The 19720-nt window shown below is 46.3% G+C and overlaps 1 protein-coding gene across 3 annotated transcripts in view; it reads right to left on the minus strand.

The window, feature by feature from the left end:
- Window positions 1-579: 579 nt before the first annotated feature.
- LOC146627411 (serine-rich coiled-coil domain-containing protein 2-like) overlaps window positions 580-19720 on the minus strand; it is a 44105-nt gene continuing 24964 nt past the window's right edge. For 2 of the 3 annotated variants that reach the window (XM_085361665.1, XM_085361664.1), the window contains exons 8-14: window positions 19082-19166; window positions 17563-17667; window positions 17157-17271; window positions 16982-17065; window positions 16726-16812; window positions 15949-16071; window positions 580-4240 (exon numbers count right to left, since the gene is read on the minus strand). In XM_085361665.1, the coding sequence (XP_085217791.1) occupies window positions 3833-4240; window positions 15949-16071; window positions 16726-16812; window positions 16982-17065; window positions 17157-17271; window positions 17563-17667; window positions 19082-19166 (1007 nt within the window). In that variant the 3' untranslated portion in view covers window positions 580-3832. Of the gene's footprint in view, window positions 4241-15105; window positions 15212-15948; window positions 16072-16725; window positions 16813-16981; window positions 17066-17156; window positions 17272-17562; window positions 17668-19081; window positions 19167-19720 lie in introns of all 3 variants that reach the window. The other variant, XM_085361666.1, reaches the window with a different exon arrangement.

Consider the following 19720-nt stretch of genomic DNA (forward strand, 5'->3'; position numbering starts at 1 on the left):
GATCGAGCGTAACGTTCATCCTGATAAAAACACTTTAAATGTGTTTCTCTGCTGATCATCAGTGTTTTCTACCTTGTGTGTTTTTGTCACTGTTAAGCTAGCTTTAAAGAAACTGCTGTACCCCCTTATTTCACAGTAAAAGCATTCAGGATTATTGGCTTTTATTGTGAAATTGTTTCTTATAATTGTTGTTGAGCTGTTAGTGAATCTCAGTACTTCCTGCACAGGTGTGTCACAATAAAACCAGTCTGAGAACTTAAAGTTACACTCAAATAATGATTCTTCACTCTTAATAAGCATAAGCAACAATTTTAAGTGCAGCTGAAATATGTAAAAGTCAAAGTTTCATTGATTTAAATAAGTAATTATTAAGGAAAATGTGCTTGGTGTAAACTGAACGTATAGCAGTCAAGTTAACATTTTAAACTGTACTTATGCAACTAAATTACATGGATGTAAATAAATGTATTCAAGTTATTTGTAAGGACTAAAAATGTTTAGTGTACAGTCTCCCTACACAGAAGACTTTTATTTTGAAAGCACAGAAGAAAATGCAGAGTTTTCTTAAAAGCAGTCAAATAAGTGATGAAGCGGATGTGATCGAGTTTAATAATGATTTAAAAACTCTGTGAGACAAACACACTAACGCTCTGTGTAATGTACATGACCACGACTTCATGGTTCACACTCTGTGACCCGGGCAGAAGGTTTTTCTCTCCCCGGGTGGTTTTAGTCACTTTTAAACTTCGGCAGCTGATAAAACCTGATTGGATGTTTGAATAACGATGAGGGGCAAACTTTAAAATTAAACCTGAGACACGACGGTGTGAAGACGAGCAGCAGATGAAGACGCTGAGACACGACCTCCTCTGACTGCAGAGGACGCCTCAGAGACAAAGCTGGACTATTTTAAGCTCCTGGTTTTTGCCTTGAGTTTCTGTAACCGTCCTGCTCCGGGTTTTGTTTCAGATTTTAGAGGTTTTGGTTGCTCTGTGTCTTTAGTTCACTTCCTGTTTTACTTTGAAGGTTTTCTTTCGTGCTTTGCGCTGATTGGACATGCTTGTTTTCAGCTGCCCCGATTAGTCTCCATGATTACAGGAGGTATATCAAACAAACAGCTGTGATGGGCTGCTTGTTTCAGATTCAGCAGCTTTCAGCGAGTCTTCGCTTAGAGCTGCTCACTTCCATTATTTCAGCTTCTGGAGGGTTTAGACAAACAGGCGCAGACAGAGACACGAAGGCCGAGGCGGAGCCTTGAGGAGGCTGATTTTTTTTCATTTTTTCTGGTCGTTTTTGGTGAAAAGGTGGAAAAGAAAACATCAAACCTTGTTTGAACCAGATGAAATAAACACAGTGCACTAATTTATTTTCCTCTTTCATTTCAAACGGACATTCCCTGTTTGCCTTCTGCTTTAATTTCCCCCCGTCGATGAGGGGCTCACCGAGGAACATCAATCACAGCGTTCCTGCAGACTCTGTGTGTTCCAGGACTTTGATGATGAACTTTAAGAGCAGCAGCAGCTGAAGCTCTGCTGCGAACGCGCCCTGCTGGGCTTCGTGTCGCTCGCATGAATTAAGGCGGCTCCGATTTCCCCACTGGGAGCAAACGACGAGATCTAAAGGAGACAAGCGACTCCACCTGAGCAGTGACGCAGCAGAAAGTTAAGAGCAGACGTCTTTGAAACCTGCTCATGTTAAAGTCGCTGCGGCTCAGAGCTGAACGAGGATTTAAAGCATTTAAATGCATTGATCAGTCAAATGTGAGCAAACCTGACGCCAGCACAGTCAGACTCTGCTGTTGGGGTAGATGCGAGCTGGAGCCGGGCGGTTTCCTCAGTCTGCCGTCGTTCTTCACACCGAGCCGCCTCGTGGTTTCAGTAATCGCCCCAAAACCGCTTCTACTTCGTTTCTCGGCACCGGACATGCAGGATTTAGCAGATTCCCGGATTGTCTGTAGAGACAGCGAGCGTCCTCTTCTTCGTGAAACGTGGAACTAAGCTGAGCTGGTCTTGCATATATTTTAAATGCAACAAAGTTTCCTCTTTTAGGGCTTGAACCTGCGACTTTGTTGCATATTTTATTGCATATACGGTTACTAATATCAAAGCGAGCAGCACTGACAGTTAATCGCTGACAGAAGGGAGACTATGTTTGATTTGTCAGGTATGAGGGAGACTCGTTGTCCTGTAGAAGAATGAACGTGAACGTGGTTCAGCAGGCGGATCCTGACTGCACGAGTGAGACGCAGTAATGTCCAAATGTTCAAAGGACGACTGACAGACGGGCTGAAATGTCAGTTTGCCTTCAAGGAAAAACACTTAAGCTACCAGCTGCTCCTCTGATCACCTGTAATCCGAAAATTATTTGAACTTTCTAGCCTTTTATTCATTTACTGAGTGTCTGAAATGACTCCAGCCTTCAGACAAGAAGGCCTCAGCATGCTTCACACCATACTGCCGAGCTCATCTCAGCCGTTTCCTAAAAAGCAAACCAATTGGAGCTCCTTCATCTCTTGGTGTGGCTCTTTAGTTCACACCAAAGGGGGAGGAGCTAAAACATCTCGTTCCAGTATCAGATTAGTAGGGATTATTTTGACCTGGGAGGAAACCTTCCTCCTCCTGCACGCTGTGATTTCTGCTTCCACAGCAGAGCTCAAAGCTCAGAGCAGATTCAGCAGATGTCTCTGCTGAGCGCCTGAACGCTTCCTCTGCAGAAACAGCAAAGCCTGGAGTCACGTCTGGAGCTCTGATTTTATTTTAGTTGGAGGGTTTTTGGGGGACAGTCACAGTAGACTGAAACAAACATCCCCAAACCATTAAAGTCAGAACAGAGCTGGAGCGCTTGCAGCATGCTGAGACTTTTGTGTCCATCCAGACTTCTGCTGGACTGATTTTCAAATCACTGCCAGATGGTAAAAAACCTCCAACTTCAGGACTCTTCAAGCACACAGATGTTCTTCCATCGGCTTTCATGGGAACAAAGACTGCCACACTTTCACAGCTGATGCAGGAGGAAGGAGGTGTTTACACCAACCAGCAGCTATTTGGACGAAGATTTCAGCCTCATATCGGAGTCTTGTCTGAAAACCAACAGGTTTCTAAACGAAACACAGTGAAGTGAACACCGAACTGAAAACACACGGGCGGGCGACGAGATCAAGGTCCTGGAACTTTCTGACCTTCGAGATGATGAGAGTCTGTAAAGATGAAGGTTGGAGGAGGATGCAGTCTGCGGTGGTGATGGGGGTTAAGGTGGATGCACGTCATTCATGCCTCTCCACTGAGGAAGACTCACTGTGGTTGGACTTCAGGGAAGGATGGAGGAGTCGGAGGAAGTTCAGGAGCTGTACAATCGGTTCCTAACACACAGCGAGAGGGAGCGAGCCTCTGAGGGAAGAGGACCGATGTTTTATATGAAACCAACAGCAGAGGGCGAGATCGGAGGACGAGATCGGAGGCGTTTCCGTCTGGTTAACGGACGCTCTCGGTGCAGTTTTAGTGTTGATGCTAGAATAAACGAAGCGTGTTGGAAAGAAAAGAAAACCCTGACATTTAAAGATCCTTAAAGGTTGTGATGAAGAGCCAAAACCTCACATACCTCCGTTCCATCTTCAGATGAACCTGATGGCCCCTCCCACTCACTGCAGAAACCGTTTCTGTGCAAAGTACTCAGACTAAAACCTTTATTGTCAACAACTTCTTAAAATAAGGTTAAATAAATTAACTGTGTCCATTTCAGCCTCGGCTAAAGCTTCGATAATCTGCAGCTCTCGTTTTATTTTACAGGAAGTTCGGCGCTCGCGTCGCTGCGTGTTAGGAAGGAGTCGGACGCTTCAGTGGTTCTTTGGTTTGGGGAGGCGGGAGGAGGTGGAGGTGAAGGCCAGCGTTCTGAAATTCAGTCCAGAGGTGCTGTTGGTGTCGGGGTCACGTGCTGCCCTCGTCTTTGGGAAGAGGCGGAGCTTGGAGGGCTGCGGCGGCTGCAGGTACCTGCTGTGGGTTTTCTTCCTTTCCCCCGACTTCGTCTCCTCCACCTTCCTCTGCTTTTCCCCGTCATCCTCTCCTACGTGGGCTGCTGGATGGGTGGAACTGGGAGCTCGGGGGTTGCGGAGTCTGTCAGCAGGGGTTTCGGGATGTGCGGGGCAGATGTTAGTGGAAGGTGGAGCTTGAGTTCGCGGTGGCGTCGGGACTTGACCTGTCAGTGGCTCCTGGTCTTCCTGATTGGAGGAGTGAAGTATCTGTGGCTGAAGAACAAACACGAGTCAGGATTCACTCAAATATCTCAAACACACAAATGTAGAGTTTCACTGAATCAGATCTTCAACATTATTCTGCTTCACGGCGAGAGCCGGGGCTCAGAGATGTTTGCAGCCGTCTGTCGGTGAGATTACACCAAAGTCACTGAGCGGATTTCATTAACTGTGCTTGGTGGAGAGGTGGAGCGTAGGTGGAGGAAGAACTGAGAACATTTTGGATCACTTTATTTAAAACCGTGAAGCGCAGCATTGACTGTGACTTCAGATGTGACGTCTTTTATGTGTTTTTGCTTTTGCTTTCTCGGGAAAGTAGAGGAAACGCATAAACCAGGGAGGACGTTCCCTCAGCTCACATCAGGATACTTTATGCTCCACCCCGATTTCATGTTCTTGTTCCTTCCTGTTGGGTTTAAGGTCCACGTAAAGTTTTTGGACTAAGTATCACATTTTCCAAGACTTTATCCTGATATGTTCATTTATGATGACTAATATGTCTAATAGGGCTGCCACAAACGATTATTTTGATAGTCGACTACTCACAGATTATTTTTGCGATTAGTCGACTAATCAGATCATCATCCATTGGACGTAAAACGTACAGCTTATTGCACCAGCAGCATCTGCTCTTATATAACTATCATGAGCTTACAGCTTTAAGTGTTTAAGGTCTGTGCTAACTAAAAATAAAGACAAGATGATAGTTTATTAAATTTTAATGAAATGTGCAGATTGTTTCGGTGAAGTTTAATAAACTCAGCCGATTTACTCAGGAACAAATAAAACACTGAAAAAAGCCAAACAATAACATTTTAAGTTATCTAAGTGACTCATATATCATGTTTAACCTGAGTAGCGAAAGACGGCGGTGGGTTTGAAAACAATTTGCCGGGAGTCCGGTGTTCTCACGGCGCTAGTGACCTAGCCCCCGGCTAGCTATCGAGCTAGTGGGTAACAGACGTCTCCGAAAACGTCGGAGCGCTTTTGAAAATATGTGGTGTCTTGATAAACTGAGCAGATATTTGAGGTTTACACAGCTACATTCTTACCTGAAAATATGTTAAATGTTTATTTTGTGACCCAGAAAGAATAATAAGAGTAACATTAAAACTAACTAGCTGCCGCCATTGTTGGAAACTGAGCTGGGCCGCGCTATGAATTCTGGGACACAGCTTCTTCTTCTTCGGGGTTTAACGGCAGCTGGCATCCTTGTACATGCAGTGCTGCCATCTTCTGTTTCAGTCCGTTATTACACTCTTAAATCCTGCTACTTATTCCTGCGTCTTTTGTGATCTTACAAAGCTTCAAACGACGCGTCGACTATTAAATCAGTCGTCGACGATTCTGATAGTCGACTAATCGTGACAGCCCTAATGTCTAATGTGTAATAATACAAAAAAATACAGTTATCTGAACACCTCAACGCTCAGTGTTACTAAGCAGTGGCATAAATTTTATCCTCAGACGGCGAGCGTCAGGCCTGCACAGACGTCTGTGCAACGACTTGTGCAGAATTCACATTACAGCGCACCAACTACACAAGCTCACTTCAAGCAGAGATCCAAGAAGTCAGGTTTATTTTTATAGCAACAAATCACAACGAGTCACCTCAAGGTGCTTTAAAGTCTACGGCGAAGACTCTACAACAGGCGTGGGGAACTCCAGGCCTCGAGGGCCGGTGTCCTGCAGGTTTTAGATCTCACTGAATCACATGATTAGTTCATTACCAGGCTTCTGGAGAACTTCAGGTCATGTTGAGGAGGTCATTTAGCCATTTAAATCAGCTGTGCTGGATCAAGGACACCGACCCTCGAGGCCTGGAGTTCCCCACCCCTGCTCTACAACCCGACTCCATAACTTGCCGCGCTGCAGCATCAGTCATTCTCCTGATTTGAAACAGAGAAGAACCTGCGTGGAGATCACGTTATCCAAGCCTGGATAACTTCACTGCTGCGTGCACCACCTGCTTAACAATGAAGCAGCGTCTTTGTTGTATAATTGATGGCATGTTGGAGGTGAGAGCACAAAAGCAGTGAGGGTGTTGGAGAACGAGCAGAACAAAAGCAGGAGCTGCTCTGCAGACGAGGTCATCGCGCTCGCCGTGTGTGGCCGTCTGCTTTGATCTGTGCGCTTCAAAGAGAAACAACAGAAGCACATTGTACTTAAAAAGTTGTGGACTTTCACGCTCCAGCTCAAAGACGAAGGAAACGCTGATGAAACGATCAACACAAACAGTTTCTCGCATCGGGAGGCGGGGTTCAGCGGGAAGGCGACGTTTGAAAAACACGTTACTGTGCGTTTTAGCTCGCCGTCTCATCTGCGCATGAAAGACGAGCGCAGCTTCCAGGTCCGAGGAGCGCACGCTGCAGGCCTCTTTGAAACAACTTAAAAATGGCTGTTTTGATTTGTCCTCAAAGAATTCTCATTTCTGTCCACAGTCGTCTGGAGTTTGTGCTGAATTCAAATCCTCGTGTAACGCATCTGATCTGCACAGAGCTACGAGAGCGCCTTCGATAACTGAGCGGTGGAGGCGTGCAGAAAGCAGACGCCATATTTATGTGAGAGAACTTAAGCAGGTGGGAAAAGCAGCAGCAGCAGCAGCAGCACAGAGACGGATAAAACAGCAGATTAGTTATGACTTCACACAAGTTTGCCAGGATCAATAAGCTGAGATTGTAGCACATGATGGATCTCACTGCTGTTTCTTCACCTTCCCTCTGATAAATCAGATTAACAGCGTGCAGATGTGAGCTGGCTGCAGGATTAAAGTGTGCAGAGCAGCACCGAGCTTCACTTCCTCACTCAGGTACAGGTGATGTCAGCTTTCTCTCCACTGAACATAAGTATCTCACTCACTTTGCAAAAGTCTCAACGTTTCAGACGTCTGAGAGCAGACGCACCTCATTTACAGATTCATGGTCATATCTTTACCTGCTGGCATTCAACACCCCGATCCTGGCTCCTCATTTTACCCTGTTACATGTTACAACTGAGTTGTCATTACTTATGAAGCTCATCTGGATCTACAGATGTTAGCTCGGTGTGGCGCTGGTAGATCCTTCATCTAAAGCTGACTGTCTGGGTCACAGGGACAGCAGTCTCAGCAGAGATGCTCAGTCTCTCTTCCCCATTCACCACCTGCAGCTCTTCTGGGGGAGACACTGCGGTATTCCCGAGCCAGCCCAGAAACATAACCTCCAGCATTTCCTTTTTCTCCTTCCAATCAGAAATGCCCGATAGACCTCACCTAGGAAGCATCCAGGAGGCATCCTGCTCAGACCTTCTCTTAAATAACAGTCCTGCCCAGAGACCCTAGAGAGGAGGCACATTTCTGCTGCTTCTGCCTTTTCCTTCCCACCAGCGCCAAACAAGTTCCTGAGATACTCAAACTCCTCCTGGGGCAGGATTTTGGAGTGTACCCTCTACCCATTTCTGGCTAAGAACTGTGAGCTCAGACGTGGAGGTGGTAACTGCAATTACAGCTGGAAGCTACAGACCGATGAAGCCAGAAGGACCACATCATCCAGCAAAAGCAGAGAGGCGATCCTGAGACCAGCGAACCAGAAACTGGCTGCTGTTGGGCTGATCGTTTCAAATCGTTGCCATTTAAATGTCTGAGTCCAAACACCCCCAGAACCCAAACACCCACTGTGGCCAGATTGGTCGTAACAAAAACCCCTCAAAAACCACCCCGGTCTCAAAGTCCACAAAACACATGCAGACTCCTGTGGACCCTCAAATATCTTTCAGAGGGTCTAGAGCTGATCCAGCAGCACCACCAGGATGAAAACAACTTATTTTCCCACAAATCCAAGGTTCCCACCAACATGGAGCTTCCCAGGGAGGCTGAGGAGTGGGATACCATCAAAGCCTGGAAACGCTCTCTGACCTGCTTGGTTAAAAGCCGCCACCACAGTTTACCAATCCAGCACATGAACCACGACAGCCCCACAGCATCCTTCACGAACTCACCCCCCCCTCCAATCAGTCTGAGCTACACATCATTGCTTGATGAGTTTTAGAAATTTCCAGGGCTCTAAAACTCATCATAAAGCCATATTCGGACACAATTTTAAATTAAATTTTAAAGTAATTCAATTTTAATTAAAGACAACAAACTTTCGACTGAACGAACAAACGAATAATTATTAAATACCAAGAGTATTCATGCTTTGGATCCCAGTGTGTGAATTCATGATATCTGTGCTTTGTTTGTGGCTCTTAGCTCCCACTGGTGACTGCTAAAGATAAAAAACACTTAAAGGAGAACAGAAAAGGTTCAGTAACTTCCAAAAATCAGTGGCGCATAAAACAAAAATGGCAGACGTCTTAGAAATCATAACTTGGTCTCTGATTCCTGACAGCTCAGCTGAGTAATCCAACGCACTCTCGTAGCTCTGTGCAGATCAGATATTGTGTTGCTTGAGGGTTTGAATGCTGATTGGTCCACACTTCTTGACGTATTCGGGCAGTTTTTAATAATTTTGCTGACAGGAAGCAAAAGTGAAACCTTTTGTTTGTGTTGTTAAACTCCAGCCGGGTCCAGCAGGGGGCCACACTGAGTGCCTATGCTGAATGTAAAGAAAACGTTTTTACTGCTCTCAACAGAACAGAAACACCTGCTGGTAAACACTGACATCTGGTGGTGGGCAGTGGTACTGCAGCCTCTCTGGGACGTTCAGGTGTATTCACCTCATGAATAATGCAAGGCAGGATGGGTGGATTCAAGGCAGCGAGAGAAGGAAGAAAGATATGAGGAAAAAGGACAGAAAGACTGAAGAGGAGGAGGACAGAGGAGGGAGGTGGAGGGCGTCCTCCACCACACGCAGCTCTCCTCCAGGAGCATTCACCTTGGGAGGGAAACACTCCACTGCCCCACTGTTTTTATTCTACTTCTCTGACGCCGACTCACAGGACGTCCCCACGGTGTTACCACGCACGCACACGCACGCACACGCACGCACACGCACGCACACACGCACACTTTCCTGGCATATAAAGTGCTGATCCACCCAAACTGCGTCCACATCCACCCACATTCGTCTTAGCTGTCGTCTTATTGGCCCCCAGAGGCTCGTTAGATGAATAATCCATCATAACATCACTGCGAAGCTCGAATATTAAAATCAGAACAATAATGAGTGAATATTCGGTGGTAGCAGCTTTGCTCCGTACGGTTTTATACTCGATAACTATGGTTTTTATGTGTTTCAGCGATCACACGGCGTCCTCACCAAGGAGGAGGAGCTCTTCCTGCTGTTTCATTGTCTCAGTCTCCGCCCCCACCTGTGCTGTCTGCTGAGGACGAACCTTTGATGAGCAGGTTTGTTGACAGCAGCACTCGTTCATTCTTTTTTATTTTCTTTGATCCGATCGTTGCCGTTAGCAGCAGCGCTCCAGAAATCCACGTCGAATATGAAACGGCAGCCCGGCGCCGAAGCCTCCTAACGTCCAGCAGGTCACCGTCGACCCTCGAAGGTTAGCACTAACACAGGCGGGGTCAGCTGACCTCACCGCACCGTCTTCATACTGATCGTGGATCAAATCTAAACTAAAGGATGGAAAAAAATCAAAGGATGGAAACGGCCACATGTGTCCCTCTGGGCTGTTCAACAGTTCACCCAAATCAATGAAGCTTTTTATAGATTTAGAGGCTGAAAAATTCCACTCTGAAAACTACATCCTCACACTAAAGGAGGTGAGCAGAGAACGAAGGGAGCGGAGACGTTATTTAGATAAAACACTACATGTGATCTTCAGTCAGAGCGTCAGTGTGATGTGCGGAGGTGGCGTCCGTCTCTGCTCATGTGTGGGACGGATTTTAATCAAGCTGGAAGTTCAATACATGAGGACACTCACAAAGACTAAAAACATCAGGTCACTGAGGTTTGAAGCTGATCAGAGAGCGACGCCCCTCTAACACACCAAACTCCCAGAATGTAGCGCACCTCATCTAATCCAAAATTTAAGAGTCATTTACAAAGATAATTTTAGCTCGGCGCCGCCTCCTGATGGGCCTCTGGACTCCGCGCACTCGCTCCACTGTGAAGGAGAAGGTGTGACCTGTCCTGTAGGCAGCAGTGAATCATGGGTAAAAGCGTGCAGACAGTCACTTAGAGACGTTACACACGAATACTGATCGACTGTTTTATCATCACTGGATGCGAGCCACGTTACTTCATCCCGTCGATTCCTTTTATAATCAATCTTAAATCTCAGCTCGTCTCATTTATTAAGAGCTCGGTCCGTCTCCTGTTTCTGTCTCCTTCTTCTCTGCCTGAACAAATAAAATTCATTAAAACCAAAACTGATATCAAAAAGTTGCTTTCACTTAAGCTTATTTCCATTTTGGATTTTTAATGAATTCCCTGTTTCTTCTGTGAAATTAAGAAAGCGTTCACACGAACTGACAGAGGCAGAGGAACCAAAACTGAAGAACTGAGTTTATCTGAGAGGTGAGCCGGAGCGTGAGGGACGAGTGCAGGAGCACCTCAGGGATTTGTTCATGACTAGGGCTGGGCCATATCATACATCATATACACACACGCATATATATATATATATATATATATATATATATATATATATATATATATATATATATATATATATATATATATATATATATATATATATATATATATATATATATATACATACACACATATATATGCATGAACAGTTTTTCGATACAAAAAAATGTTCATGCCTTTTTAATTTGTCATTTATTAAAATTTTAAATATATATTTTAACTCAAACGTACAGTTTTTAAATGTAATGTTGCTGAAACAACAAAAATAATAAATCTATCTGATAGAGGAATCCCTCATCTTTGGAAAAGAGAGTTTATTACAGAGAAATGGCTCTTTCCAAAATAAAAGCTATACTATCCGCTTCTTCTGGGCTATATTCTCAGCAGCATATTAAACATATCAGGTCCCCATAAGGAGAATCCTGTGCTAACGGCTGTCTAAATGACTCGGGTAAAGTTTGTAGCATGCTGCTTGTTGTTTTTGTCTGCTTCCACTTGTCTTTGCACTAGGATGATGTCGGAGTAAATGTGCAGTCATATTCGTTGTGTTCCCACTAGTGCTGTCAGCGTTAATCTGAAATGACGTTAACGCCACAACACGGCAAATCTCCGTTAACGAGCTACCGCGGATCGCCGCGTGCGTGGGGCTGGACGGCGTTTAAAAGTTTAAAAGTGGCTGAACTCTGCTGCAGGCTCTGGATCAGCTGAGCGTGGGACGAGAGGCAGCAGGCAGGCGAACCACGGATCACATGGTTACAAATGACTGAACTTTCAAAATAAAGGTCAGGGTGACTGTGTACTACTAGACAAGAAAATAAAACGTAAATAAAACATCATCACAAATGTGTTGATCAAATTAAAGAAGCAGCAGCAGCTAAATTACTCTTTAAAATGCATGAAAACTTCTGATTTTATAACTTTGTTCTTTGGAAGGAGACGATTCTCTTCACTCTGTCAGGACCCACACACCTGTGTTCCTGAGCCCACACAGCCTCCATCACATGCTGGTGTTGGTCAGACCTCCGAACACTCCTGATCCACCAGTTTATAAGTATCACTGACTCTACATTAGTGTGCATTATAATCACTCTCAAATATCCTTATAGCTCTGAGCTGTTAGATTTGCCCTCTTGGCCTTCAATGGCACTTTTTACTGGGATACATAAAGACGCATCAAAGTCACTTTGCACACTGTCACAAGGAAATGACTTGATCTCCTTCGCGAGACACGTTGCACAGATTACAGACCGACGAGTCATTTACAGCCAGTTACTCTGGCGTCGGAGCGAAGCCTCCCTCTCACGTTGCGCTGATGCTAAAACCAGAACCGTCCCTCCGAGCTCGCCCTCAACTCGACTGAGCATCACGAGCTTTTCTGGAGGCCTGAAATCAAACAGCTGATGTGCTTATGGAGGAGCGAGGTAGGTAAGGCGAGACCGCCGAAGAGCTTGTGACTTCAGCGGCCAGCTGCTGGATCATCTGCACGGCCCGAAGGCTCGCCGCGCTTTAGGCCGCGCGGCCACGTGCTTCCCTCACAGTAACAACATTATTCAGCATCAAGTCTCACCTCTAAACTGAGAACATGTTTGCTGTCACTGATGTGAAGAAAGAGATGCTGCAGAAAGCTGACTCACAGCTTCCCATCAAACACTCACAGCTGGTAAAGAACGATGAACTCGGGCACAGCTGGACGTCACCGTCACTGTGGCCAGAGAGCAAAGCGCCTCAGTGAGGCACCATCGTGTATCCGTTCACTTCATCTGTATAGTACTGCATTTATGAGACACTCTTATTTTATCCACAGAATAAAGGTTTATGAATAATTCAGGTAGAAGACTCTGTGCACAGCGCCGCTGTGAGGCAGACTTTCCAACGCTCTCATCATCATCAATGTAAATATAATACTACCGTTCACGGTATCACCGGTATGTCGGGCAACGAGAAGAAAATGAAATATTGCGACAGAATATGGATAAAAGACGCATGCTTTGTTTTCATACGCACATGGCGGCGACGCAGAATGAGGAGGGCGAGAGCGGATCGTTGAATGAAACGAACCAGAACTGGTTTGTAAAAACGCTGCAGCTTCACTGGTGTGGAACTGGTTTAGCTTTCGTCCGTCAGATACACAACAAAGCACTATTTCTGGTAGCGCATGCTAGCGGGCCGTCGTTATTCTCGTCACAGTGATGGAATCGATCCACACATGGAAACACATCGACGTCCAACGAGCTGGGAAAGAAACACGACTGGACTTCATCTCTAAGACCAAATGCTGGAGAGTCCCAGGAATTTAAACTCTAGTGGGAGTGTCCGTTGACCCACTGTTGATCATGTGACTCATCACATGAGCCACGGTGTGTAGGGTGTGGGTTTCAGGTGAACCCACTGTGAGACCTTGCCCCACCCTGTCAACCCAGGATGTGCGTGGGCGTTAAGGCGTCTGGGAAGGATCTGAGACTGGATCACAGGTGGCAAACAGCTGGTGTCATAAGCCCCGCCCTCTGTTCAAAGATGGCTGTTCACAGGGACACAGATGTCTTCTTTCACTCCTTTTTCAAACCATCTGTCTTCTCTGTCCAACATGTGAACATTGGTGTCCTCAAAGAGTGACCTTTGACCTTTAGATGCAGGTGTACAGCTGAGTCTTGTCCTGTCGAGGCGGGTCTTCTGCGTTGCGCGTTTATGAAGTGCTGTTTGGTTTCTCCAGTGTAGGTCTGAGCACAGCTACGGTACTAAGTTTGTGTTTGAGAGTTTATCAACGAATGAGCTTCACTGACGCCTGTTACATTATTACACGATAATACCAAACAGTTTTACGTGTGTTGTACTGCGATACCGTCAAAACAAGCATCACCTCCCTGCTAAAGACACGCATCAAACACATCTGAGTACAAACAGAACAGCTCGCTTTATGTGACGGAAGAAGAGAAGAAGAAGGAGGAGGATGAAGTGAGGAAGATTAAAAAGTTGCTACCGTACCACGCTGTGTCACTGAAGTAAAGCACTAGATTTTCCACTCCTGGACGAAGGCGCAGAGGAGAAAAAACAGAGAAGAGGAGCAGAGTTAGGAGAGAAATGACAAACAGTCAGTGACAGATTTCTGAGGAGACACACGGAGCGGCTGAAGGTGACAAACGAGGAAGAACAAACTCATCAGGAAGGAGTGAAACAAACCAGAGCGAGGCTGAGGGAGGCAGGAGGTAAACGCGATGCTGGGGTGAAGTCGGCGGATTAAACTCCTGCCTGAACTCGGTCTGCTCCGCTCTGAAGTGGCTCCACTGACGTTCGTCCTCATGAATAACTTAAACCAGAAACTTCTAATTTGAGCGTCTGGATTCAGTGGCGTCTTATCTCAGCTCAGACTAATTCTCAGAATCATATTCGAGTCATTTTGTGCCGCCGAGTCTCCACGCGTCCATTAAAACTTCCTGCCTCGACCTCTGACCTTTCACCTCTTTGGTTAACTCTGAACGCTGGAGCTTTAAACAGCTTTGGAGGTTAGCGTGTGCAGATCTGCATCCTCCTTTCATTCGGCAGTGCTGCAGCTGTAAGAGCTGAAAAATCCTGGATCCCTGAACGCCTCACAGCACAAACCGTCTACTGACTAAATTCGATTCGTTCTGCAGTTAAAAGTGAAATAAACTGAAGAGAAACGTAGAATCAAACCCGCTGGCTTCAACTTTGAAATCTCAGACTTTAAACTGAGAATAGAGACAGTCTGAGCTTTTCTGTCACCACTGCAGATTTTGTCTGGCTAAAGTTTTTACAGGTTGTCACGCACGCTGGGGGGGCGGCGTTCCTTGGCTTTTCCTGCTCTCCGACCTCTCGGCTCGTTCCTGTGCAGGGTCCTAATGACGGCCAAATTTCAGACGACAACTCCTGACTCTGACAACTAACTCACCAATCGCTCGTTCTGTGGTATTCAGTCACAACTCTGAAACCTTTCACTTGCTTCCTCTACACGCTGTCGTTCTGTGCAATGCATTTATATTCAGTTCAATTCAGTTTTATTTACACAGCACTAAATCACAACAACAGTCGCCTCAAGGCGCTTTATACTGTAAGGTCGACCCTACAATCATACATACAGAGTAGCCAACAATCATATGAGCCCCTTTGAGCAGCACTTCAGCGTGACTGAGCTCACTCTGCAGACTCTTTTCACGTCGTTGAAACATAAACACACTTTTCTACAGATGTGTTTGAAGCGTCGACAGAAAAATGGACCAAAACACAAAAACATCTCAGTCCGAGGAGCGAGAGAAGGGGATGATGATGGGGAGGAAGAGGAGCAGCAGGTTAGGGTGAGGTGTGACTCACGTTTTCTCGCGAGGTGGGAGGGGATGCTGGGCCTGGGCCTCCCCCTGTAAGGCCTGGAGCGCTGATACTGCCAGGGCGGAGAGAGGAAAGGAACAGGAGGAAAAGCCTGAGGAGACGGAGAGGAGACGGAGAGAGCAGGGACAGAAGCTGATTTACAACATTAAGACAAGAAGACGGAGAGAGACGGACAAAAGCAGGACTGGAAGAACAACAGTTCATCACGTGTCTGCATACCACAGAGCAGAAAGACAGAGGAGAGAGAGGAGGGGCCTCCATAACAAACGTTTTACAGGAAGCGGGATCTCTGAAGATGACCAATCAGAGCCAAGAAACACAAAACCTTCACCTGCACCAGGAGAAGGTTTTTTAATGCCTTCAACCTTTTCCTGTCTGAGCCCGGCTCACACGAGCAGAGACGCCCAGAGCTGTGACAGCTGGATGTGACCGAACAGCTGCTTGTTTCTGTCTTTGTTTAGACCTATCAGCTCTCAGACAGACACAGGCTGTGTGTGTGTGTCTGTGTGTGTGTGTGTGTGTGTGTCTGTGTGTGTGTCTGTGTGTGTGTGTGTCTGTGTCTGTGTGTGTGTGTGTCTGTGTGTGTGTGTGTGTCTGTGTGTGTGTGTGTGTCTGTCTGTGTCTGTGTGTGTGTGTGTCTGTGTCTGTGTGTGTGTGTCTGTGTGTGTGTGTGTCTGTGTGTGTCTGTCTGTGTGTGTGTGTCTGTCTGTGTCTGTGTGTCTGTGTGTGTCTGCGTCTGTGTGTGTGTGTCTGTGTGTGTGTGTGTGTCTGTCTGTGTCTGTGTGTCTGTGTCTGTCTGTGTCTGTCTGTGTCTGTGTGCACGCTCACCGTGCGCTCTCTCCACAGCGTCCAGCCCGTGCTCTCTCTCTCCGTCACACTCGTCTGCGTTTGTTGATCCGTCTTTGCCGTCATCTCATGGCAGCGACACCTGGTGGTCACCATGGGAACAGTCTACACACACACACACACGCGCGCACACACACACACACACACACACACACGCACACACACACGCGCACACACACACGCACACGCACACACACACACCCCTTATGAATACTTGGACATCTTCGATCGTCCCACATCAGTCACACTGATCAACACAGATTCATCGATCATGTCAAAGTTTGATGATTTCATAACAAGAAACATTCAGTTAATCGCTCAAACCTGACGAACAGAAACATCAGAGCTCAGAAAGACTTAAACCTAAAAGCTTTTGTTTGATACATTATGACTAATAAACTGAAACAAAGTCTCCAGCTGCTCTTTAATGCTGAGCACTCAGTGGTGTGACAGCCGTGTACGGTCATGGATGTTTATTAAGATGCTTTAGTACCGTTGCAGTCAGAGCCTCTCGCATCAAATATATTTTTAATTTTCATTAATTTGCCCAAACAGACGACATTTAATGTCATTTTAACTTAATTAAAGCATGTTTTATTATCATAATATTAATTATTATTATTATTGTTTTTAAAAGGATAAATGAAATAAAAGTGAATAAAATGTAAACCCTTTGGTCGGGACAGTTCTCAGCCGCTAACCACTGATGGAAATAACGAGTTTGGATTGGCTCAGGCAGGAAGAGGGCGGGACACCCACCAGCTGCTGGGTGAGCTGTGCGATGGTTCGGTCACGGCTCCGCAGCTCCTCTCTGAGCTGCTGCACCTCCTGCAGGAGAGCCTGGACCTGCATGCACGCACACACACACACACACACACACACACACACACACACACACACACACACACACACACACACACACACACAGGTGGCGGCTGAGCAGAGGCATTCTGGGAAATGCAGGAAAACATAAGAGACGATAGAAGAAGAGAAGAAAAGCCTGAAAGGCGCCGACCTGTGAGTCGGAGCTACACGAAGAGTCGTTGGCCTCGGGACTCAGAGTGTCTGTGGTCAGAGTGTCGTCATCGCCGTCGTCCTCCTGATCACAAACGCAGCAACAACAACAACAAACAGTAAACAAGTCGATGTTACAGATGAAAGCTGGACCAGTACACCAGCCCACAGCTCACCTGCAGCAGTAACCTCTGCAGGTACTCCAGCTGACACCTGACAGCCGAGCAGTCTTCAGCCAGCTCCTCCACATCCAGACCCAGACTGGGAGTACCAGGAGACGGGGAGGTGGAGCTAAGGGGAGGGGGGAGGTCAGAGGTCACAGCCCACAAATATCAGAGCCTATGCTGAACTCTGAACGCACCTCAGAAGTTTACACATGCAAAAAACACTTTTTCACACATTTCATTTTAGGCAGAGGATACACGAGAGAGCCAATCACGTTTCAGGGCTAGCTCAGGCCCCGCCTCAGGACATGCTACATGAGGCCAGGTTCATCATCAGATAACTAAGAAAACATGCTGCTGAAGCTACAGACGGGAACTTTGAGGTTTGAGGACAGAAACTGAGGATGTGCTGAATCACCTCGTAGGAGGACAGAGGTCCAGGACGAGCTCGCCGTCCCTGTTTGAGTCCGTCCTCTTATTCCCAGGATCCTCGGTGAGCTTGTAGCTCTGAAAATTGCTGAGGCTAGAGGAGAAAGACAAACGATGCACGAGGTTTAGTGATGATCGTCAGAACACGACAGCAGACACAGTTTGTCCCATCATGGCTGTATGAACAGTGTAGAGCAGGGGTCTCAAACTCGCGGCCATTTGCGGCCCACGTCACCTCTACTTGCAGCCCGCATATAGATGTGAAGAAATACTTTTTAAAAACTATTCCACGAAAAATGATTTAATACGACAGCAGAGTGTTACAGGCATGGCCCTTTAAGACTGTAGCCTCATGGGTGGTGTAGTCCGTGCTGCAGGGAGAACATGTGGGACCGCCCCTCCCGCTGCGTGTGTGAGCGTGAGGGAGAAAAAGGAACATTGAAAAGTACGAGCTGTCACCGAATAGAAACGGGAGCTGGAAGCATGTAAATATAATAATAACCACTGCAGCCTGACGAGCCCAGCTGTAAGTAAGCTGTTAAGACTCGACTCTACACTGTGTTCGTGTTTTCCTCCGAAACAAAGTTCTGCTGGAGCAGCCTTTCAACGCCTCTCTCTGTCTCTCGCTAGCAAAGCTGACCCAGACAGTAAAGCTAGTTCCCGGCTACGAGCCCGACACGAACCCAAAGTATTAGCCAGAGTTTCCTTACCGCGACCTGGCCGAGGTAACGAGAGTGCAAACATGCTGAGGGCTGTGTTAGTTCAGCGACAGATTTATTTGGAAAGAAAACTATTTTCACTTGCAGTCAAAAACTCATGTGTACGCTTATACCTGCATTTTTATTTTGTTAAATACAAACATAATTGTAGCAAAAGTGCTGCCACGTGTCTGACCAGAAAGAGAATTAAATAAAAAACCAAACACTACATTTTAGGAAATATTAATGGTGTTTTTTTGTACTACTTGGACACTAAAGTGGCCTCCAATGAGATGACGGTGCCAGAAGTGGCCGGCGGCCTGGTGTAGAGCATCTCTCTGCAGCACACTTTAGCTTGCTCCAGGTGTGCACCGAGCAGGCCGAGCTTCTCAGTTTTCTAATGAGACGATTTATTAGACACACAAACGGCTGTAAGCGATAATCCATTTGTTCAATCTGTGACATTTTCCTCACAGTCAACATCGATCTCGACCTCTAAATGACCCGCTCTGACCCCGAGCCCTCAGCGTGGACAGTCCTTTTCTCTCACCAACAATAACAACATAATCAGGCTGATACTAATAATCTCAGTACTTCTATGGGTTAAATCTTTTGTGCCCCAGGGCATCATTTCCATTTAAAACAACTATTAAATCCACTAAAAGTTGTGTTTAAATGACGAGAAATTAAAAGAAAAGACTAAAATAATCAGAATTTACAAATATCAAAAACAATGAGGTACACAGACACAAAAAAAACCTTACATAAAATCAAATAAATTGAGCTGATAGACAAACGAGCTCCACTCACCCTTCATTGTCGTTGTGGACGTCCTGCGTCCCCCAGCAGAGCTGCCTCTTCCTCCACTGAGCCATGTGGGACAGCCCGTCTCCGTCTGCAGCCGAAAAATCAAACAAGAGTCAACACTGACCGGAGACGCGGCGCTGTGGTCACCGCTGAAGCTTTTGAGCCCTGCACAGATCCTGCTGCTCGCACTGACGCGACGTGCAGATCACCATGACAACCAGTAAGGATTTAACTCCAAACAGAGGATGATTGTTTTTGTAGGACATCCTGAAAGCTTGCATCACTCTGGTTCCCTTTACAATACTTTTTAAATGACGCCAGCACTAAGCCCCGCCCCCAGCATGATGATCCCAAGTGTCCAGCAGCTGTTAGCAAACTGGTCTCTGAGAAAACCTTCAGTCAGTTAAACTGGTGAACCCTAACCCCCTAACCCTAAGTCTAAACTACACATCTGAGTTCACTTTGCAGTCTCAGCTGATTTTGTTGTCTCAGCTGTTAGCATCTTTTGGCTAAGCTGTATTTTGGCTAAACCACAGCCCCACAGGCCGAGGGGGAGGTGTGACAGCAATTTTTCACACCAGCCTATTAATCAACCTAAGACCCAAACAGACTTTTAATTCATTTGAAAGCCTGATGCTTAGC

This window comes from Diplotaxodon limnothrissa, linkage group LG8 (assembly GCF_057381915.1).
Source record: "Diplotaxodon limnothrissa isolate DT_005_m linkage group LG8, D_limnothrissa_male_GT1.1, whole genome shotgun sequence".
NCBI lineage: Eukaryota > Metazoa > Chordata > Actinopteri > Cichliformes > Cichlidae > Diplotaxodon > Diplotaxodon limnothrissa.